Source organism: Taudactylus pleione, unplaced genomic scaffold, assembly GCF_031769625.1.
Source record: "Taudactylus pleione unplaced genomic scaffold, aTauple2 ptg000085l, whole genome shotgun sequence".
Lineage (NCBI taxonomy): Eukaryota > Metazoa > Chordata > Amphibia > Anura > Myobatrachidae > Taudactylus > Taudactylus pleione.
The window spans coordinates 12,623,784-12,648,169 of NW_028284487.1; the positions used below are offsets into that span (position 1 = coordinate 12,623,784).

At 40.7% G+C, this 24,386-nt stretch overlaps 1 protein-coding gene across 1 annotated transcript in view; it reads right to left on the reverse strand.

Moving 5' to 3' along the window:
* Positions 1-23,556, reverse strand: part of LOC148531713 (choline kinase alpha-like) — a 39,161-nt gene extending 15,605 nt beyond the window's left edge. The window contains exons 1-6 of the mRNA XM_088468369.1: positions 23,132-23,556; positions 15,515-15,623; positions 5,615-5,668; positions 3,344-3,457; positions 2,437-2,570; positions 583-687 (exon numbers count right to left, since the gene is read on the reverse strand). Coding sequence (XP_088324495.1) covers positions 583-687; positions 2,437-2,570; positions 3,344-3,457; positions 5,615-5,668; positions 15,515-15,623; positions 23,132-23,388 — 773 coding nt within the window. The 5' untranslated portion in view covers positions 23,389-23,556. The remainder of the gene's footprint in view (positions 1-582; positions 688-2,436; positions 2,571-3,343; positions 3,458-5,614; positions 5,669-15,514; positions 15,624-23,131) is intronic.
* Between the last annotated feature and the right edge of the window lie 830 nt (positions 23,557-24,386).

Sequence of the window (24,386 nt, forward strand, 5' to 3'; positions counted from 1 at the left end):
ACATAATAATAACTCAAAACTTTTCCCAAAATAGATTCATTATGACCATTATAACACATCTTCAATTAAATGGGGAGTCATAGGGGTATATTTACTAAACTGCAGGTTTTTAGAAGTGGAGATGTTGCTTATAGCAACTAATCAGATTCTAGCTATTATCTTCTAGAAGTGCTACATAAATTATAAGTAGAATCTGATTGGTTGCTATGGGCAACATCTTCACTTTTAAAAACCTGCACTTTAGTAAATATACCCCATAGTCAATGATAATACTAGAGCCTCAAGCCATATATTTTACATACTATTATTTCACACACAGGGGGCATGTAGGGTCCAAGTTTGCAAAAGCGCAGATTCTTCTGCTGCATTTTAAAGTAGCTTTAAAATAGGCTGCAAAATCACAATACAATAGACAATTTTGCAAACACTGACCCTATTACATTCTCCCCCACCCAGTATCATTAAAAAGAAGTAATTATTTACCTGAACAATTTAAGTTTGGTTTCAATGTCTAACAAATGTAAAAACATGAAATTTACAGCAAACCTATTTAATCGAATGGTTACCTGGAATGTAACTTACTTCAGAGTTGTCATTTCTTTGGGGAGATTGTAGCTTAAGAACTTGTTTAGTTTCCTGGTATGTGAATCTCTTGTGAACTTAATTTTCAGCACCTGCTTCAAGTACCTAGAAATAAAGAAAGAAACATTTAGCATGCTCTATACTGTACATAGTGACATTGTTCTTCATGGGGCATGTTGCTCATGCTCCTTTTCCTCTTCCACAAAAGCAATCAGCAACAAAATTGTCATATTATGGAAGACAGGGGCAGTTAAGACAATAACAAACAAAGCTGTCCATGTCCTGATAATGCAGCCAAAATTGGACAGTTTTTGTGTGTGGTCCATGAATGGTCATATCTGATAATCCAAACCAAACCGTTATTGGGCTGGTTTATATGGTCAGAAGGTGACAGATATCGGCCCTGGGGCAGATGTATGAAGCTCTGGGAAGTGATAAACTGGAGGGTGATAAACGACCAATCAATCAGCTGCCAACTGTCATGGTACAGGCTGTGTTTGAAAAATTACAGTTGGCAGCTGATTTGTTGGTCGCTTATCACTCTCCAGTTTATCACTTCCCAGAGCTTCATACATCTGCCCCAGTGTGTGGTCAGTCCCTAACAGCACTAACAGACCTCAGAGATGCCGGTCGTGAATGAAATAGGTCTCTTTGGCAATATTTGCCTATACTGGACACAGGGCATGTCTGTGACCTTGCTTAGAACCATGTGTGTGGCAGAGATGTGTTTGTAAGTGAACCCTCTCATGGTCAGCTGTTAAATTCAGCTTTGTTCATGAGGAGCGCAAAAATGTCCTAATAATACCTAAGATCTATACTGTTTAGTCTGAGGCCTATCAACATTTTACATTTACACTGCATTCCATTTTTCCAGGAGTTTATGGTAAACTGAACAGCTATTGTACAGTTACTACATGAAAGACCCTTATTTAAGTATATATTACACGTTGGATGCATGAACTTCAATTCATAGGTGTTTTTATAAATTTATAGCATCTCCAATAAAATCCACAGTGATTATGAAGTTAAACTCTGAGCATACAGCTAAAAAGAACAAGGGGAGCTTAGAATGTTGGGGGGTGGCTCATAGTGAAGTGGATTTGTCACTGAATGCTTTTAATTTATATAGACATTGCATTAAAGCAGGGGTGGGGAACCTTTTTTCTGCCAAGGGCCATTTTGATATATATAACATTATTCGTGGGCCCGGTGCAGGCCATGCCCCCTCCGTGTTATGTCACAAGGGGGTAGGGCCACAATCGCTGGCGATTACAGCATCCTGAGGATGCTCCGGGGAGCTGTAAGGGCAGCAGTTTGACCGTCTGAAGCGTCTTAAGGACGCTCCAGTTGGCAATGCTGCATAGATTCTGGCTACAGGGTGCCATTCTAGGCACCTTGCCAGCCAGATGAGGCCAGCAGAGAAAATCTCCAAGGGCCAGACCAAATAATTCCGAGGGCCTTATAAGGCCCCCGGGCCTTAGGTTCCCCATCCCTGCATTAAAGGGATGCCCAGAATTGCTAATCCCCATCTAAAGTATTCCTGATAGGTGGAAAAAGTGCCCCACTGAAGGTTTAATCTGATACCTGTTTTTTTTCCTGGAGAAATCTACTCCAAGACACCTCAAATGTGAGGAGTCTTGCACACCTCTGGAATGTACTTTACATAAAATTTAACAAAAACCAAATGGCATCTTGATTTGCAATGTGGGTAACTGATGTTAGCCTAGGATCAACTTAGATATATCTGGATGCTCAGGAGTGACACCGGTGTGTATAGGAACCATCAAATAGTATTTGGCTCCCGACATGTCCACTGATCAAAAAACTAACAGAAAGTAAAAAAATTGAACATACTTCTCCATCGTCCCAAAGAGCCACTTGGGTTCCTTGTTGAAAGGCATACTCATGCCATGAAATTGTGCCATCTTCTCTGCTATCTCAGCAGATATATCAGGTATGTTCAGTTCTTCAGTCTCAAGTTTTCGACTCTGGAAATGAGAATGTTTCATTAGAACAAGTAAACCCTGCCTAGTCTCATTTAAATATGAAGCCTGGAAAAAAAATGCAATGATCTTCTTTGCATCAGCAACCCACCTCAATTCAATATGCTATAGAGCTTGAGTGTGTCATAGCTTGACCCACGTGCACTGTGCCATAGAGATGAATCCAATAGTCAAATACAATTCCCATTTAGCAGTGTGATCAGAATAAGTGCACCCCATTCTATTCCCTTCTCCATCTCCCTATCTGCTGCCTCTCTCCCATCTTGTAAGCTCTCATTTCCCTTCTCAACCATATTTCATTAAGTCTATCATCTTTTTCTGACCCATGCTACTTTTTCCATTAGACAATTTCCTGCTATGCTATGCCCACTGCTAAACAAAGGGGTCTTAAGAATGTGTTTAGTAATGGAATTAGGAGTTATTAGAAGTAATATCTGCTATTTGTATTGTCTTTATAATATATTCACATTAATCTGATACAAAGGGAACCGTTTCATGTAATCCTGAAAGTACCCTACATGACTGTGACTGATGTCACACTCATGTGATGTAAAATTAAATCAGTTGAGTAATTTAGTACTAAACGGAAAAAAGTTCCACTGCAGCTGAAGCCAAAAAACTTCCTGTTAGTTCCAGTCTTTCGCAAGCCAGAAAGTGGCCAAACGCAGTTACATAATCCTCTATTAAAAGAGAATGTTACACAAAATGATTTATACAACACAAGCCAAAGAGTAATGCACCATGCTAGCTGCACTCACCGGGATAAATTGCTCCAGACGTCCTTGTGGAAATATCCCATACAGCTTAGGACCGAGGGACCTTTCTGCCAAGATTGCAAACATCACACTTTCCATTACCATGGCTGCAGCACCCTATTTGAGAGACACTGTAGTTTAGAATCAGTATAACACTAAAATCAATAGCTACAAGGATATAAGCAGATTATGACATTGTCACCATGCCCACTATCAAAGAGGTAAAAGCTAAAGCTGGGTACACTGACAGATATATTGGCCGATCAATTGATCGGCCAATATATCTGGTGCCCGTTGGCCAGTGTATACCAGCTATATGTCTATCGCGAAGCTGCCCGTACACATGCAGCAGCAGAAACCGCGGGGAGGGGGCCAGACCCTCCCCCCGGCCAGCGGGACCCACGGCTGCATTGGAAGATGGTCTTTCAGTGTATATGAACGACCATCACCTACAGATATATCTGCAGATCACTCGATCTGCAGATGTATCTGCTAGGTGTGTACCCACCTTAACACTGCAGAGTTATTCAGATAACCAGATGTATAGAGTGGATGTAGTCAGTGTAGAGTCTAATCCACTTCTCTTAATCCAAAGAGCAGAGCAGTACATTCCATTAAAGACAACTAAAACAAGTAACCCTAATCAGGAAAGCATTTATCTTCAGGTAGCCTCCATGCATGCTCTAAGAAGGGTAAATGGTGTTCTGTGATCAACACTGAACATTCAGCATAAAAATATATAAAACAGATGAATAATGTGGAGGAGATGTTCTCTTTAGAGTGTTTGATACAAGTGGAGAAGTTGCTCATATCAACCAATCGGCATCTAGCTATCATTTTAGTACAGGCTATAAAATGATAGCTAAAAGTTGAATGGTTTCTATGGGAAACCTCTCCAGCTGTCCTCTTTAGAATGTTTGATACATACCCTTAAGTGCTGATACACAGATTATGGAAGGAAGAAGAAAAAAAAACAGCTTCAAAAGGTAAAAACTAATTTAGCTGGATAAACAGATATACATAGAGCCCTTCTCACACATTGGAGGACCTAGGCTTCTTAGGTGTTAGAGTTATTAACATCTAAACAGGAAAAGTGTGTGGGGTTGCTCACAGCAACCAATAAACCTAGCTGCCAAATAAATGAGAGCTAAAATCTGATTGTAATGGGTAACTTTCACTTTTTATCCATTAGTAAATCTACCTTTTACAATGATACAAAAAAGCAGGGGAATTGAATGGTGATAGTGGCCGCACAGGTGGAACATATAGTCAGATCATCTTGAATGAATACCTTCGTGAATTGTGTTAAAGTAATATGATTTACTTACTTCTCTGCTAGGATGCGTAATTGGGATCAATAACATCAAATGCAAGAAGCACACACATTGAATTCATTTTCAGAAATAAGGATCATTGCCTATGTGACTGCTATAGGGCACATCAGCAAAAGGAGACCAAGATAAATATACCTATGAGATGTCCCTCATTCAGGCACCAATTACATTTGGGAAACTACTAATGATAAAACTTTACCCGCAGTTCAGCAAACAATTGAATATGTAAAAACCAATTTATTGCATTGCAGGAGGTCTGAATTGTGACTTCTGCAATGGAGCTTGAACAAGGAAAACTCCACTCAGTTTCTACTTGTACAGATACATAAAGTACAATCCTATGGCAAGGCTGGTTTATTGGGTTCTAGTGTTTAACCCACAACAATATACCTGCTTCTTGCTGTGATTTTCCAGAGCTCTGCTGCCTTTGCCAATATTCTCATGTATTTAACACAGCTTAGAGAACTATACTTGAACTGTGATATCTGCAGTCGAGCAGCAAAAAGTAAATAGTCCAGCAAGGTGTGATTTAGCACAGAGTAACCACCCAAACTGCTTTCACTTCACGCACCATGGAGGTTCACAGACAGACAACCTCACAAAGGTAATCCTTTCAATCACTTTGTCTTCAAGGAAACCACGCATGGGAAAAACGGCTATAGCTTCCATATGACACGTGAAAGGTCATATAGATATCTCAACGGCCAAAATGGCAACTTACAAGACTAATATACTATATCAAAGCATCACTAATCAATTGTGTTATCCCAATGCCCTGGAATACTTGCCTATCACTGTTCTTATAATTCCAGTCCTAAACCCCTCTGGCAATCTGGCCATGGCAGCCCCTCCCTCGGTTTAAAGTAAACACAGAGAGAATCTGCGTGGGAGAGAACGGATCATTCTATTTCAGGGCACAGTTCCAGTATAATATACTTACTTGAAAGAAATTCTCCCTTTGCGTCTCTTGGTTGTCACCTTTGTTGCATGACATCTGTTAAGATTATAAACAGTAGTTTTAACAGGCAGTAGAATAGACTAAAACAGCTAGTAATTTATGAAAACAATTAAGGCATAAACGTTCCACTCACATCAGCCGGCAAATACATGTTTGTCAAATATGAGACTTGGGCTGCTGCAAACGCAAAACAGTTATTTTACTTAGAACTTGCGCAGTGCTATCCCAAAAATTTACATGAGCAGTGTGCAAAGTTCAATATAAGATCCTGGAAACTGCAAGACTTAGGTGCGTAAACATTAGACGATATTTTAAACGCTATTGCCGATAACGACACATCGTTACAACAATTTCATTTTATCGTCCTGGGTGTACATACTATATCGTTAACGATGCACACTCCCACGGGTTGTTAACGATATCCCCAGTCTCTACTTACCGTACAAACTGGGGAAATCGTTATCGATACCATGCTGCTGAATGCACCCGCCAGTCAGACATCGCTAGGTACACACATCGTTTAGTGTGTACCCAGCTTTAGATCCTTTGTGAACTGGTTAGCAGTCTTCTATATGGCTATACTAAATGCTACACCAATCTATTTCATATACACTCGTTTACTGACTGTCTGGAAAGTCCCAAAAAGTCAATAAGCATCTGATAGAATTAATAAAATAGAGAAGTGATTTCTCTTAATGCTTTAAATGTCATTGCTAAGAAATGTCATTTGTAGAAAATTAAGCTTCACAGTTTATTTTAGGACCAGATCTAGAAGCTATAAAAAGTATTCATGCCTCTGACATTTTTTACATTTTTATTTCTTACATCATGGTACGAAAATAAAGTTTGGAATCCTTAGTACTGACCAACACAATACTCACAAAACAATTCTACATAAAACACAGAACAGACCGCATAGATTGTCGCGCCTTGTGTTAGTACTCAGTAGCCACATTAAGCTGTAATAGTAGCCATGAGTCTATTTGGGCTACCAGCTTTGCATATAAGTACACTGCAGCTTTCACTGATTCTTTGCATAATTGCTCCAGGTCCATCAGGTCGTATGGGTATCATTAAACAGTGTTTTTCAAGTTCTTCCAAATACTTAATGGGATTAAGGTAAGGGGTTTGATTGTCCTTATACTTATGGGATTCTGTGCCACTAAATCTTTTTCTCAAAGGCTGTACCAGGACAGCGTTTAGGGTATGTTCCATTGTTCAGAGGCATGAAGATAGGAAAGAGAACAAACTTACTACAAACCCCTGTATAACCTCCATAATTTTGTAAACAATTTGAGTAAAAATTAAGCTTTCACCCCGTCTGTCCATCCACTTCCACTGTAACAGCCCCTCAACCCCACTTCTCTCCCTAACCTCAGCCAACGGTCAGGTGGACCATTGGCTATCTAGAGTTTGGTATACACAGTTCTAGTGGAATAGAAGTCTTGTGTCCTAGATCTTTTGTAGGCTTCAGTATGTTTTCCTAATTATTGCTCTATTTCTTGCCCTTTAAGTTTTCCTGTCCCTAAATCAAAGTAGCATCTTCAATGTATTTCTGCTCCAGCCACCATAATTAACGATAGGGATAGTGCTTTTATGACAATATGTAGCAACAGACTTGCACCAAACATAGCACCTAGTGTTGGAAGCCAACATTTGCACTCTGCCTCAGACAAAAATCTTCCTCCACTTCATATGTGGGACTACCATGTTTTCTCCCAGGCTCTAGGAAATATTTTATGCATGTTCTTCATTTTTGTTGTTACCCTCCCATAAACTGGCTGTTATGCTATGGGTTTTATTTTTGCCACCTGAGGCCATTGCATACTAACACAGTTAAGACCTGCCATAGGTCTCCCTGATCATTTAAAGTTCCATTGGGTGCTCAATGTACATGTGATTGAACTGAATGATTTTATAGCAATCCTATCAAGAACATGCATTAACTCAATTTGCATGAATCATTGCCTGCAGAATATTGTGTTGATCAGCAGAAGTATTCCCAGATAAATCAATTTGGATTTCATATAATAAGAAAATAAAATGTTAAAAGAATGAATTTGAAGCCACTTTTACTAACAATTATTCCAAAAGACATAAGTTAATAAACTTTAGAGTTTATGAATATAATCCATATGCCGACAATTTCACTTCACCACTGAACTGTAACATTAAAGTTTTAAAATGTATTCCAACATCTTAAAACCATTTTTCAGGGTACACTAGGCAATTGCAGAGTCCTGGGGGCACATTTACTAAAGGTGGATTTTAATCAATTTTGATCGATTTTAAATAAAAGAAAATCTCTCATCAATGCTGTGTTTCTGGGGCTAAATCACACATTTACTAACATATAATTTTTAATTTGCCTTTTTAAGTATTAGTAACTGTGTGATTTAACACCAGAAACACAACATTGATGTGGATACATTTTCATCAATTTTAAATCAATGAAAATCGATTAAAAGCAACCTTTAGTAAATATATCCCCAAAAGTGTGTGCACAAAACTGGCTGGGTGTAAGCATTTGACTAAAAACTCTTAAAAAATCCTATAGTGGTTATAAATATGTAAGAAGTTGGAATATATTTTGAAATGTTCAATCTCAAGAGATCAATGATGTAGTGAAACAGTCCTGATAGGATATTAAGCTATCAATACCAGTTCTCCTTATAACAAGCAGCTATGAGTATGTATATTTTGGAATAATTTACATGTATAATGAGGCTGATAGCATAAGAGGGATTGGGTACGGAATGCTAGCGCTCAGGTTCCCGGCAGTCAAACCTGTCGGTCGATAGATATCATAACCCTCCCCCTTCTCTAAACTTAACCTACCCCTCCCCTGCACCCTAAACCTAACCCCCCCCGCTTAGTGCCTAACCCTATCCCTCCGCCCGCTATTTACCTTTGGGATTCTGGCGGTCGGGGCCCCGCCATTCTGGGCGCCGGAACCGCAGCGGTTGGGATTATGACCGCATCTCGCACAAAAGCCTTGCCCACTGGGGTACAAATGCTAATATAAGTGTTTAAGCTGGTATGGGAATAGAATCCATTGTTTCTAATGAACTCATACCAATCACCATTAGCGCTTGCAGCCAGGAGAGACTTTTTGCATTTTTGGACGCTGTATGGTCCATTTACTTGCATTCACTATTGACCTGCCAGACTGAAACAGCAGAACAATTGCATTTGACATGTAGCGTGTCACTGGCCTTTAACTCAACGGCAGTAGTTAACAAGCTATAATATGAGAACCCAGGTTTACTGTAGTTGTTTATAATTTGACATAAACTGGAAGTCTTTAATAACTGCAGAATTTGGTGAGAATGTTATTCTTGTAATGGTAACCAGCTTTTATTGCTCTACTTCTGTATCAGCTATAGTCAACTCATTAGCAATCCTCTTGGTAGAAACACAAAGAGATCATTTAACAAAATATATGTAGAACTCATAACAACCAATCAGATGTTAGCTCTCTAAGTGTGTGAGAACACTCAGAGTGCTTAAAGCAGTAATCTAGTTGGCTGCTGTGTGTTACAGCTCATCATTACTACTTACAACATGGCAAAAATCTTTTTTTGTCTTTCCTTTCAGAGGCTAATATTGTGAAAACATTCAAGTTGGCTAGACATACCTTATTCTAAAGAGTTTACCAAAATTCCTGTATGGGAACATATGAAGATACAGAGTAATGCAGGACAAAGCAGAACATTTCTTATACCCAGAAAATGAGTTAAACCAACTACAGGTAATGCAAAAGAAAGATTTACATGTAACAGCAGCTGAGCTGTGTAACCCATGCAAAATGAAATGCAACATTTTATTAATTGGTTGCATTAGACAAAGTCGGATAGGATAAAATGGAGCCAAGTTGCAGAACTAACCTGCAATGGACATTAATCCATAATAAGGCAATGGAACGGTTTTTAAATAGCAAAATCTAATATAATTTTGTCGCATGCATGATATATACTTTGCTGATGAAAAACTGAGACTTGGCCAAATACATGTTTAGAATATGGATTAAAATGTAATCTTAAAATAATTGTTTTAGGTTTTTAGAATGGTTTGTACAGGCTGAACAATTATATGATAGAAGTAATCTGCATATAAAAGATAAAAAAAAATCAGTTGTTTGGCTATATCCTTTAGTGCAGGAGTGGGGAACCTTTTTTCTGCCGAGGACCATTTTGATATATATAACATTTGCGTGCCCGATGCAGGCCAGGCCCCCTCCACCTGACATCACACAGGGGTGGGGCCACAATCGCTGGTAATTACAGCAATGCCCAGGGCATCCCTGGATACTCCGAGGAGCTGTAAGGGCAGTGGTGTGACTGTCTGAAGCATCCTAAGGATGCTCCAGGCGGCCCTGCTGCATAGATTCTGGCTACAGTGTGCCATTCTAGGCACCATGTTATTCAGGGCCAGACCAAATTATTCAGAGGGCCTTATACAGCCCCCGGGCCTGAGGTTCCCCATCCCTGCTTTAGTGGCATAAATGACTCCGTGTTCTGGATTAATAAAATGTTGCAAATTGCATTTCAGAAAACCTGCTTTCCAATTATAGTTGGCATCACTTATCTGATGGTGCATGTGCTGGACCAAAATGAACTAAGGAATTACAGCCGTGAGGCAGCATTTTAGTGAGAGACATGTCAAATTGCATTTTAAGTTTTCTAAGCCATCTCCAAAAAGCTTCATAATGCAGATGCTATAGAAAGACATTAGCATAAACATTGATGTTCATAATGGTCATGGTAAATAGGGCAGAAGTCCATGAAAAGAATCCACTATGGTTTCAGTTAAATTATAATTAATATATTATACATTCCGCTACATACTGATCAGCATCTAAATCAATGATTACCAACCTCAGTCCTCAAGGCACACTAACAGTCCTGGTTTTAGTGATATCCATGCTTAAGCACAGATGGTTAAATCAAAATAACTAAGGTACTAAATAAGTCACCTGTGCTCAGCTATGGCTATCCTTAAAGCCTGGACTGTTAGTGTGCATGAGGACCGTGGTTGGGAACCCCTGATCTAAATTCTCATTACCTTATTCTCCAAAAGGGAACTGTTCTGAAGACTATTCTGTAATTTAGTTATGGTATGTGGACATATGGGTGTTTTAACCCTATTTAAATTCAGCCTTTTATTCCTGCTTTACTTTCATGTATGTAAACTAGGAAGTTGGGAGACACTGGCTCATGGGGTCCAACCCTGACCGTGTTCAGCTTCCTCAGGGAACAGCCACCCCTTCCTTTCCCCTCTACTAGGCCTCACCCCACTTCCCAGGGACCAGAGGTGACTGCACTGTGTAGTGTCAGCAATAGGAGCTTGAACTCCCTGCTGTCAAACACAGACAGAAGATTGAAACTGCTCTGAGGGAACGGAAACGTATGCTTCCTAATAATGTTTTGTTAGGGGTCAAAAGAGGAAGTAGGCCTGTTTTTATTGTGATTGGTATTGATTTAATGTTTGAGCTGGTTGTGGTTCCATTTCCTAAATAATACAAATGTGAATAGCCCAGAAGTTGTATAGGTAACCTTAATACAAGCCGTTTATGTCTTCTGTAAAAGTTCAAACATTACCTCATTAGTTCATTTTGGTTCTAAGCACAGTTGTCACATAAAGGTTCTAAAGAAAGAAGACTTATGCATGCATAATAAACCATTGCTTATAAAATGACAATATAAGGCTTTACATAATTCTCCGACTCCAAGGTCGCATACTATACCGTGTATCGTGTCTGTCACCTGGAAACCAGAGTGTGCAAGGCACGATCGCATGGGTACGCCTGCAGCAAAGAACACATGCACATACAACTAAAGAGGTATAACACCCCGCCCCAACAATGATTCATCTCCACCCACATAACCCACCCACTGAGAACTAGAGAAGATGCCACAATACCAGGTCACACTTCTCTATACTGGCATGTTATGTTATTATTCTAAACATTATGTTGTGCTGAAGCATGTTGGAACTTTAGTAGATAGTCAGTATAAAAGACAGTTAAGATTTCCAACACATCAACTTAATAAGTAAAATAAAAATGTGGTCATCATATAATACCAAGCAATGAATAACTTAATCGTTCTGTTGTATATATGACTAATAATCAGTAGAATTAAACACTAAGATTAAAATATGTTAAAATGGCCAAAACAGGTAGTCCTATACATTATTAAGAGTAAAATTTAGCATTACCAGCCACAACAGTTTTCACCTTCAGTTCCTTGATATAAAGTGATCTAGTCCGTAGTCTTTACACAATTCCTAGTGCAAAAAAAATAAATATTTGCCTGGCATCTTATTTAAAAGACAGCAACATTCCTTTTACATGACTCTTGGAATGCGCGCCAAGGTAAGTGCTGTATCTAGCAGAAATGCAGTACAGCTAATCATTTTTTAAAAAAGGAGCTGAAAATATTAAATAAGTCATAGACATGAAGCCAAAATAATTGAATGTGCATGGTTTAACATTTAGCTTTAGCAAGATCATATAGCTCAAAGAATGAAAAAATAAAAAATGATGATCGTTTAGCTTTAAATTAGTGGTGTATGCAATTACATAATGCAAAGAACCAAGATCTCAGTGCCTAAGATCTACATTATAAATGTGTGTCTGGAGCAGGGGTGGGTAATAAGTGGACCTCCAGCTGTTTAACAACTACAAATCCCAGCATCCCTTGCAACAGTTTAAGCATGGCTAAATATCAAAACTGTGGCAGGGCATGCTTGGAGGTGTAGTTCTACAACATCTGGGGGGGGACGCTTATTGCCCACCCCTAGTCTGGAGGAAGCTAGTTCTTCAAAAGTGTAAAGTTATATCACTGAAATATGAAGATCGTTATAAGACATTAAAATGAACAATATTCTGCTCTTTTTATCGGCCTATGCAGTTCAAGTTTACAAACAATACTATCAAACCTAACACAATAATGACTTCTGAACAAAATTATATGGCCGCTATAAAAGTATTGTTCTTTTATCATTCTGTTATTGTAAATCAGATCTAGGTAGCTAGTGGTGTCTGGCTGGGAGGGTGTGATGGGATATAACTGAACAGTTCAAGTGGCCCTTTATGTTATGGTAACCAACAGATCAATTTGGGCTCCCTATTTTTTAGATCCGGATTTAAAAGTGATAAGCCAGAGTTCAGTCAAGCTTGTATGGGCCCCATAAGCTTGCCCTATTATAAAGCAAGTTTCTTTATCTGTGCCCGGGTGCAGTACAACTACGCTATGAAGGAAAAATACCAGAGCAAGAGAGGAGATTAGTTGATGATAGTAAGTGGAACCTTTGTGTGAACATTATCAAAGTCCATGCCACATTGCTCTACTAGTTTGGACTTTGAACATGACCGATTGGGGAATGCACTGAGGTAAACACAGAAGCTATCATGTCAATTACGGTTAAGTTTAAAATTAGATCAACTGGTATTAATAGGTTTGCTAGGACAACGACATTGTATACTATATAAGGAAAAAATAACAATGTATTTGTTTTTTTTTGGAATATCACAATTTATTCCTAATTTTAAATGTTTATTATGTGAAGGGTCCAGCATTCAGAAGGTTGGGGAGATAGGGGGGGGTCTCTCATCTTGCACATGTCCAGCTCTTACTTGTTGTGGCTGATGGCAATGGAGAACAAGATGCCTATGATAAGCACAAGGAGATGGCATGCATAACAGCACTTTACTTGCTGCTGCCAACCTAGTCTTTTCAGACTGGTAGAGGAAAAACAGACAGAAGAGCAGTAATGGTGCGTACACATGTACCGATTTAAAAGAACGGTTTCAACGATCTCGTTATAGTTCAAATCGCTCATTTAAATGGTCCCTACCAACTTACCATCGACCAGCGATGCGTAGCCACGTATGGACGATAGCGATGTTGTCTATGGGACGTGCATGCCGGTCAACTTGCTCTATATCGAGCAGCTTACTATAGGGACCCTCGCTATAGTCGTCGGTAAGTAGGTGGTGTGCTGGATGATAGATATTGATCATCCAGCACACCAGGGAGGGTGCATAACGATCAGCCAGCGATATTGTATCGTTGGCTGATCGCTATGTGTGTATGCACCATAACTGACATGTGGAAAAGGTTGAAAGATTTACCGAACCCCAGAAACACTGGACCCAAGAAAAGGAAGAATTGGTAGCGGTAAAACGTCTCATTCCACCCAGTTCCATCTAGGACTATACTGACCTCTAATGGGGTTACTTTCCATTTACTAATCAGTTTGAGGGACATATTACAGTTCTGTACCACCAACTGGGACACCTTTGATGCCCATAAAGGGCTCGATTCAATTGAAACCAAATTAAATAGCACTGGGAAGGAGCTCTGTTAAGGATTTCTTCTCGCATCCCTCCAGGAGTGCGAGGAGAATTTCGGCAAAAGTACAGGCGCAATGCAGTTTTCTGCCCTTACCGCCGCAGTAAAACAGCATCGCGCACGGGCAGTTTAGTCGGAGAATGCCCGTTCTCGTGACTAAACACCATGTTTAAGGCGCGAGGGACATGAGAACGGACATTCTCCGTCCTAACAGTGCGCAGAACTGAATAGCTCCGGGAGCTCCTTCCCAGCACTATTTAATTTGCGTTCAATTGAATCGAGCCTAAAGAGGTAGCTGGCACTTTAAAAATCTAAATGACGCACATGCATGAAGCAGAATTATGTTTCACACATGAATAACACAGTGCCCTTTGGAAGTCAAGCTAAATTATACTAGGAGAAACATTTTCTCAACAGAACCTATATCTCTAGCTAGTATAGCTAGTTCTAACATGGTTCCTGTTCAGTAGCGATAGGGGTTTAAGTTGTTTGCAAATGATATGGTATTTAACATTTCTATTGGGATTAGTTATATTTATAATCCTCCTCTTGGATTTTATTTCATCTTCCTAACTAGCACCAAAAGTGATGCCTACCACTCCCCAAAAATCCTCGAAAATTAGCTTTTCCCGAATTCTTCCCATAGATTTACATTAGAGCAGCCCCAGAAAGTTACTGTAAACTTATGTTCTTGTTCGCCTACATACGCTACTCAAGACTTAAGGTAGCTGGAGACAGGAACATTTAAATCCAGCATGGAAGACCCAGTGAGGTCACAATGATTTCCTCATTACAAATGCAGAAGTGCACTCCATATCTGCATTTAATATACGCCATTCACTATGAATAATGTGTAATCATTTGAGCACCAGCAATCGCTCTCATTATGTGTCCCACTACCAGACCTCTAACGGTCATTGACCGAAATATTAGAAACAGTTGGGGGGGGGGGGGCCATTAACAATTTTCTGGTGCCTGATATATACAATAGCAGTGAAGGGGTAAAAAAAAAAAAAAAAAGGTGTCAAGTAATTTTACCATATGAATATAACTATTGTCCAAGCAGTGTTTTAGGTATTTCATAATAAGCCTTATGAATTAAAGTATTATTCATTTGAATTTATATGATAAATTGCTTAGTGTTAGGTGACCAAGACTGACCACATAACAATGTATTCAGTTAAACAAGAAAATATATATTTTTTATATTAGTATAGTTACAGTTGTTGAATGGATTTATATACATATTTTTACTGTACCATCCATTAAAGAATGTGCAGAATAAAACAATTATGAAATGTATGCGATCTTTACTATCATAAGTAACTAACCCTGTGAATGTACCTGTGAACCTGTATAGTACATTTATTCTACAAATTGCAGAATCCTCTAGAGGTGTAGTATAAATAAGCAGTCACACTATAATAGTTTAAAGTGAATCAGAACAAAAGTAAACTGATTTACCTGTTACTAGATTGCCTTTCCTACAATGACAATGTTAAGAAAACTTTCTGAGCTCACCCACCTGTAGGATGGCACCATATATCCGCAGCAGGATGTTTCGTGGTTCGTTAGCTACGGACTTCTCATCTTCTGGTAAGGAGCAAAGAAATAGCTTGTTGCTTAGGCCACCTCTACAGTAAAAATACAACAGTTTGTTACAAACATTGACATTAACTACATTGACAGTTTCTTCAGCACAGTCATTTACGAACCAAATTTAGATTCTATCACCAACAAAATATGAATGGCGTAAGCAGGCAGGGAATACAAAGATGCCATTTATACTGGTTACACAATGACCGTACACATACAATCATTTGGCAACCATTTTTCTGGTCAAATTGATTTAGCATATCTGTTTGGCCACACATGCTAATTGAGAAAATATCACAGCATGCCTGGCTCCAAAGCACTCATAATGGCCAATAAATCAGGTCAGAAAATGACAGCTACTAGTCTGTGTGCAGTTCTCTTCTAAGGCTCCCATGAGGCCTAAGTGATCATGCTGCTCATCCTGTGCCATCAAGTCCATTTTGCTCACCAATGTTTCTGGACAAACTGGACAGTGATCCAGTTGCTTGGGAAGAACAGAACCAACCTACGTGGTAAAATTTATACCACTTTTATACCAGAGCCAAAACCTGGGTTATTGCAGAGTTAACCCGGGTTGCTTCTGGGTGTAAAAGGGGTCAGGGTTGGATTCCCAGTAACTTGCAGGGTTTAACACAGGAACAACCCGTGAAACCCTGCAGTGTAAACGGCGCGATCCAGGTCACGATTACTCAGATCGCGCCGCATGCCGCCCGTTTTGCCGGGTTCAGTGGCGCTTGGAGATGACATCATCTCCAAGCGTCCACTGCAACGTCGAAGAGCTGGGTCACTGCAGATCCGCCTCCGGTGTGAACAGTGTTTACTCAAATATCCTGGGTCAGCGCCGCAGTATGAAAGGATTAAGTTCTGGGTCTAATCCGGATTAGAACCCTGTTCCAGCCCCCGGGTCAGAGACGGAACTTTGGTGTAAAAGAAGTATTCGTGATAGTTAGGTGGATTGATGCTATAGAACAGGGTTGGGGAACCTCGGGCCCAGGGGCCGTATAATGCCCGCGGAGTCATTTGTTCCTGAGCTTTTTTCTGCTAGCCTCATCTGGCTAGCACGGTGCCTAGAATGGCACCTTGCAGTCAGAATCTATGCAGCAGTGCCATTTGGAGCATCCTTTGGACACTTCAGACGGTCACACTGCTGCCCCTCCTGAGGATGCTCCAGGCATTGCTGTAATTACCGGCGATTGTGGCCCTGCTCCCATGTGACGTCACACGGAGGGGCGTCGCCTGCACCAGGCCAGCGAATAATGTTATACAGTCAGGTGCATAAATATTGGGACATTGACAGAATTTTCATATTTTGGCCTCTATTCACCACCACAATGGCTTTGAAATGAAACAAACAAGATGTGCTTTAACTGCAGACTTTCAGATTTAATTTGAGGGTAATTACATCCAAATCAGGTGAACGGTGTAGGAATTACAACGGTTTCTATATGTGCCTTCCACTTTTTAAGGGGCCAAAAGTAATGGGACTATCAACTCAAAAGCTATTTCATGGACAGGTGTGGGCTATTCCCTCATTATTTCATGATTAATTAAGCAGGTATAAGGTCTGGAGTTAATTCTAGGTGTGACATTTGCATTTGTAATCAGTTGCTGTCGATTCTCAATATGAGATCCAAAGAGCTGTCACTATCAGTGAAGCAAGCCATCATTAGGCTGAAAGATCAAAACAAACCCATCAGAGAGATAGCAAAAACATTAGGTGTGGCCCAATCAACTGTTTGGAACATTCTTAAAAAGAAAGAACGCACCGGAGAGCTCAGCAACACCAAAAGACCCGGAAGACCACGGAAAACAACTGTGGTGGATGACAGAAGAATTATTTCCCTGTTGAAAAAAAACTCCTTCACAACAGTTGGCCAAATCAAGAACACTCTCCAGGAGGTAGGTGTATATGTGTCAAAGTCAACAATCAAGAGAATACTTCACAAGAGTGAATATAGAGGGTTCACCACAAGATGTAAACCATTGGTGAGCCACAAAAACAGGCAGACCAGATTAGAGTTTGCCAAACATCTAAAAAAGCCATTACAGTTCTGGAACAACATCCTATGGACAGATGAGACAAAGATCAACTTGTACCAGAGTGATGGGAAGAGAAGAGTATGGAGAAGGAAAGGAACTGCTCATGATCCAAAACATACCACCTCATCAGTGAAGCATGGTGGTGGTAGTGTCATGGCGTGGGCATGTATGGCTGCCAATGGAACTGGTTCCCTTGTATTTATTGATTATGTGACTGCTGACAAAAGCAGCAGAATTAATTCTGAAGTGTTTCGGTCAATATTATATGCTCATATTCAGTCAAATGCTTCAGAACTCATTGGACGGCGCTTCACAGTGCAGATGGACAATGACCCGAAGCATACTGCAAAAGCAACCAAAGAGTTTTTTAAGGCTAAAAAGTGGAATGTTATGCAATGGCCAAGTCAATCCCCTGACCTGAATCCGATTGAGCATGCATTTCACTTGATGAAGGCAAAACTGAAGGGAAAATGCCCCAAGAACAAGCAGGAACTGAAGACATTTGCAGTAGAGGTCTGGCAGAGCATCACCAGGGATGAAACCCAGCATCTGGTGATGTCTATGCGTTCCAGACTTCAGGCTGTAATTGCCTGCAAAGGATTTGCAACAAAGTATTTAAAAGTGAAAGTTAGATTTATGATTGTTTAGTTTGTCCCATTACTTTTGGCCCCTGAAAAAGTGGGAGGCACATATAGAAAATGTTGTAATTCCTACACCGTTCACCTGATTTGGTTGTAATTACCCTCAAATTAAATCTGAAAGTCTGCAGTTAAAGCACATCTGGTTTGTTTCATTTCAAAGCCATTGTGGTGGTGAATAGAGGCCAAAATATGAAAATTCTGTCAATGTCCCAATATTTATGCACCTAACTGTATATATCAAAATGGCCCTTGGCAGAAAAAAGGTTCCCCACCCCTGCTCTAGAATATACATGTGCAAACTAAAATTCACAATTTACCGATTAGCTGATGGAAAATCAAAAAGCACTATATTAAGACAAAGTTCTCACACCTTTTAAGGTTGACTTCAGTTTATCACTCGTAATTTGTATTCATGAAATGTAAAATTCCTGTAGCTAGCTCTGTGTATAAACAGTTGTGAAACTTTAACCCACTATAGTAGTAACTCATTAAACAGGCCACTTCATAGGAATGCCTTAGATGTACACTCAATTAGGTCTTTTGACCTTAAAAAATAGTTGCAAGGCCACTGTTCTTTTGTAAAGCTAACTCACTTGATCAAAAGTACACTTATTAAGCAATTGTGGATGAAGAGTTTATTTTAAGAAGGGGCGTTTGTTTTCAGATTAAGGAAGATTCTATTGGAATAGAAATCACTTCTAATCAACACTTTCCAGTAGAAGAATTTGCATACGCCATTATCTCTGCAGCTTTTGGATTCATGTTCTCTACATTTTATCAGTGTGGTAACAAGAGCCACACAAAAAAAACAACTGTATAAAATCCGTGATTAATATGAAACGCAATTCCATTTTCTTTGTCAGTTTTTTTTAGTATACTCAATATTTCTCCTATTAGGAACCATGGTCGAAATATAAAATGTTCAAAAAGGAACTGACTGAGGGTGTAAATCCACTGTTCTTAGTGAACACTTCAACGGAGCTAGTTCATGTACAGCCTCTACTCTGCCCACCTGTTATACTGTATGAATCCCCATTTTCTTGCTGCCCACCTCATACTGCAAATACACCACCCTCCACTGCCTTAAAGGCCCAGCTGCTAGTTTTACATTCAAAATAGCGTTTAAAACATTATTTGGATTTAGTAATTGCTTAGATTAGAGATGTGCAGGCTCGGATCGGATTTTCCTGCCAAGTTCGTCTAGCGTTCAGACCTTCAAGTCGTGTAATGGATAGGCCCCTTTAGTAGTCAGTGAGTTTGAGAAGTTACTCTCCAAAGAAACTGTGTACAAAGTAGAAGTATCAAGTGACTATGAAAAGTACCTAAACAAACACATTCAATTTGTGGGCTGTGCCATGATTAATGCAATCACACAACTGCAATCAATTTCAGTCTAGGTATAGCATTCCTGCAAGACTCTTTTAGCAGGGCGCCACACCCTGCCTGATTTTAAAACAGCAAATTGTGCCCTGCCCACTAATGGCGGCACCCTGTTGAAACAGCCAGCTGAGTGCCATCCCCATCCTGCCGTGTCCTGCAGGGGGGGGGTTTGAGGTGCAACACACACCGCATGGCATCTTTTCACAGTGCGTGGAGACTTTGGAGGCAGCCCATCATGTCCGTAAGTGATGGGCACGCCCCCAAAAGTGGTGAAAAGGGGATATGTCTTAAGGATACACCTCTTTTTTCTCATGGCCACGCCCCCTTTTCAGACCCTAGTGCCCTTTTTACGGTCAAGCGCCGGACTAGAATTATCACTAAGGTAGATTGCATGAATCATGGCAGTGCCAGAGATGACACTGCCTCATGGATGACACTGCCTCAGTGATGTCATTGAATTAGTGAATTGACAAGCTGCACGCTCATGACTTTTATAACTTAGGACCTGATTTAGAGATGTACGCTAATGCCATTGCAGCTACCACCCTGTACGCAACTGCTGTGTGAACAATGTGCAGATATCACAGGAGCAGAGGAATGTATTGAGACATTCACCTGCAGCTTTGCAAATCCAAACATCAGTGTACAAAGACGCAGCATCGGTCACAGATCATTTGTTTATCAGTCTTATGAGTAACCCTATGGTCACACAGAATGGCCGCGAGCCATTTTTGTTGTGTACAGGATTGCAGACAAAGGCTGTGACACACCCCGATAAATGGTCACGAAACACCTGTGCTTTTGACGCCACTCCTCATTACCTCCCTGCCTGTCAATCACACTGCAAGTAAAGAGTCGCTATGGTAGTCAAGTGACTACGGTAATGTACCTTGACGCAAGCTCAGTGTGACTTAGACACATGCGCAGTTTATGATGATTGCTGAACTGCGTAAATATTGGCATTGCGTACATCTCTGAATTAGGCCCTTAAAACAAAAATAGTAACAAAAAGGCAGTCAATTAGGACCTTCATTCTGCAGTCAGGGGTGTATGTAGAACGGAATGGGTATGAAGTCCCGGCGGCTGATATTCCAACTCCAGCAGCCCGAAGAGACAAGATCCCGACAGGGCAGGTAAGTACCCTCTCCCTCCCCTAACCCTCTCTTAGTGGTGCCTAACCCTAACTGTGCCAAGATGCCTGGACTTCCCATTCAGTCCGGCGTCCTGTTTTCCGGCGTCAGGATTAAGAGGGGCGTCTGTATTTCTACGCCTGTCTTAAATCCCCCCCATCGGGCTTTGGTTGTCGGGATATAGACCGGCGGCATGTAGTCCGCCAGTCTATTAACTACATCCCATGAATAACATAGGGGAATTTTGTAGTTACCTATTGCTTAGTATGTGGTTTGATTGCGTGGATGCCAAACTACCTGGTCATTTTTTTAAAGCCTCACACAGACTGAGAATTGGAGCTTGGTTTCAAATTCCTCTTATATGTCCAGAATATCTAAAATGCAGTTGCTCTATAGAGTAGCTAATGATATCCATGAAATACATATAAGGCAATGGGGATTTTAGATGTATTGGTCATTTAAGGGTCATTTGAAATGTATACAATACAGAACTTAGGGCCTGATTCCGACAATTATTCTGAGAAGATCGCAATGGTTAATTTATGCACGATCACGAAACAGACTTTAAACGATCCCAACTCACCTGCGTTTGCCTTTCCAACCCCCTCCCCCCGTTACCTCTCCCAAAGTGCTGGCTATCTATCACTCACTTTGCGAGTGAATCCTCTGTGCGGGAGTGATCACAATACAATCGCTGGGTGTGCGCAGTGTGGCATTCGTGCATGCACAATGGCAAATAATCACTCAATCTGCGTAAATATCGGCATTGCGTATATCTCGGAAGCAGGCCCTTAGCTGAGTGTTCTTCCATTAGTCATTTTCTGCCAAAGGAGAATGGTAGCAGCCTCAACCAATAGGATTACTTACAATACAGATATAGAAGAAAATCACCAGCCACAAGCCCAAATTTATCTATAAGAGCCTATTCTGACAAGTTACTGTGATGTTTTATTCTAAAGGTGCCTACGCACTTGGCGATGTGCTCATGATCTGACAGTGTCCGACTTCCCCTTGAACTCTCCCCAGCAGCTCCCAGGCAGTCGTGGGCACGATTTTGTGTTAAAAACTGTCCAATGTGACAAATGATCTATCATGCCTCCTAACTATTTCAGTGCATCGTGACTGAGATCGGCAAATCTGACCTACAGCGCGGCAGATCTGAAGATGCGATGTATGACCTGCGGGGACGCGCATAGTCATCGTGAGTGGATATTTTACACGATTTGTCGTCACGATGCGTCAGAATCAGGCAAATCGTGTAAAATATCGCTAAGTGTGTAGGCACCTTAAGTGGCCTTTTAATAAAAGATTGAGAATTCTACTAGTACCCATTTTAGTTATTATAACAAAATTCATAAAAGATTGTGCTCTTTAAAATACTATTGTGTTTATTTATATAATGTTTAGATATTAAACATAATACAATATTGTATTATGCATGCATGTGTGTTTATATATATAATTAAGCAAGACAGGATGCTGACCAAAAATTACGATGATGAAAGTTCTAGAATATTATCAATACTATTTCCAGGTGTGCCGCAACCTAGCAAACCAAGCAGTCTGTCGCACCATTCGAATCTGCATGACTCATTTCTATCACACATTAATAGAGAGGTCACCAGATCTACTGACTCATCTCACCAGTCTTTATTTCCACTTAAATAAAGTTAATTTTAAAGAATGTCACTTTGTTCTATTTTACCCAATTTTAAACATGTGTAATGAATTCATGGACAATGTCCTCGGAACTGCTGCACAGAATTAACAAGGACTGTGACCCCTGCTTTAAAAATAAATTAAAAAAGCAGGAACCAGAGACTGCATAAGGAGGAATCACAAATATGAGAAGTACAAATGATAGAGAACACGGCCTCCACAGGAAATCTAGCAGTAGATTATCAGATTGTATTTTATTATATTTAACAGGTTATTGGCAAGACCCCAAAACTGGATTATGTGCATGAAACTACATAATATAAATAGCAGGGAAATGGGAGTTACAGAGGGAAAAATATCTCAGGCGCTGCTCAGTCACGCTTACAGTAGGTTGGCAAAATGATCACTAATAATCAGCTATTGTGGGATTAGAAGTTCCTTCCAACCTACCTTGCTAGAACATGGCTGGGACTTGTAGTTCCACAAGAGCCACAGATAGCATATACATGTGGCTATGGTGGCAGAGTGGCAATCTCCAGCAGTATCAATTACAGTATTTACACCAATAGTCACTATGATATATAGATTATATATTTATTCTTTTCTTAATGACCTGAAATGTACGTGTGAGGGATTGTACTGGATGTAGACATGGCACGATGTGAAACTGGCCCCTGAGCCCTGCCCAGCACTGACCGTATAACACTGATTTGGAAGCGCTCCTCCTCCAGGAACCTCCAGGCACCGGGCAAGAACTCCTTACACCAGCGGTAAGCCTTGCGCCTGGTGCGCTGGTCCGGCTCGTCTTCCTGCACCCTGCAGCTCTCCTCCTCTTTCTCACGGTTGTCCGCCACCACCGGCTCCACGATTCTCTGGCTGGTCACTAGCCCCCCTGCCGTGCTGATGATCAAGCCCAATGAATTAGGCAGCTCATCCGCGAATTTCGTCTTCATTCTAGTGGGATAAACGGTCCTAAACGAGATTGTAAATTACACTGAGGCTAGTGGGCACTGTGCTTACAATGAACAGCAAGAGTTGCACTAGTAGGTGGGTATGACGTTTATAGCATATGCGTATGACCACCGTACAGAAAGCACCTTTCACAGCAATACCACAGTCGTCTCTGCTCAACGCTCAATAACGTTACACTGTAGCATTACTGCCATATATAGGTTCTGTATGGATACGTCACAAAGGACAATTGTACTCTCTGAAATGCCCCTCCCACTGTTTCTGTGCTCTGATTAGCTGAGAAATGCAGCATTACAGTCGCTTTGATGCTGCTCTACTGTAGCTGATGGTTGCCGTAGTGACACGTGTGGCCGCCGCTGGTATTGCACAGAAGCTCCATTATTACGAAGGGCTACAGTTGCTATAGTTACAGACTTCAGTCAGCCAAGAAGCTGACTGTTGAGTATATCCCAGACAGGGACTGAAACGCAAAGGACGAAATACATTCAGACATCCTGTGTTGTCCCATGTGCAGATAAATCTGACAGGCAACCTAATACACTTTGGAGGCCACATTTGGCGGTCAGATAACCTTCAAAAGGGTCGCACTTTACTTTTAGGGGTATATTTACTAAAGTGCAGGTTTTTAGAAGTGGAGATGTTGCCCATAGCAACCAATCAGATTATACTGTAGGGCATAGGCTGCATAGGTCTTTATTTCAAAGTTTTTTTTCTGAGTGGTGTTACACTCCCAACTGTCCCGCATTCAGCGGGACAGCATATCTCCCAAATGTCCCGCATTCAGCTGGACAGTCCCGTTTTTCTGGGACTGTCCTGCTGTCCCATCCGCGGGCAGCAGTGTCCCGCGGTGGGGGGGAAGTATACACCGCTGCTCTGCATAGCAAGGCGTATGCAGAGCGAGAATAGATGCTGTGCGCATGTGCACAGCATCTATTCACAGTAAGGGGGAAAGCCCTGGGGCAGCCCAGCATCTCGGAGA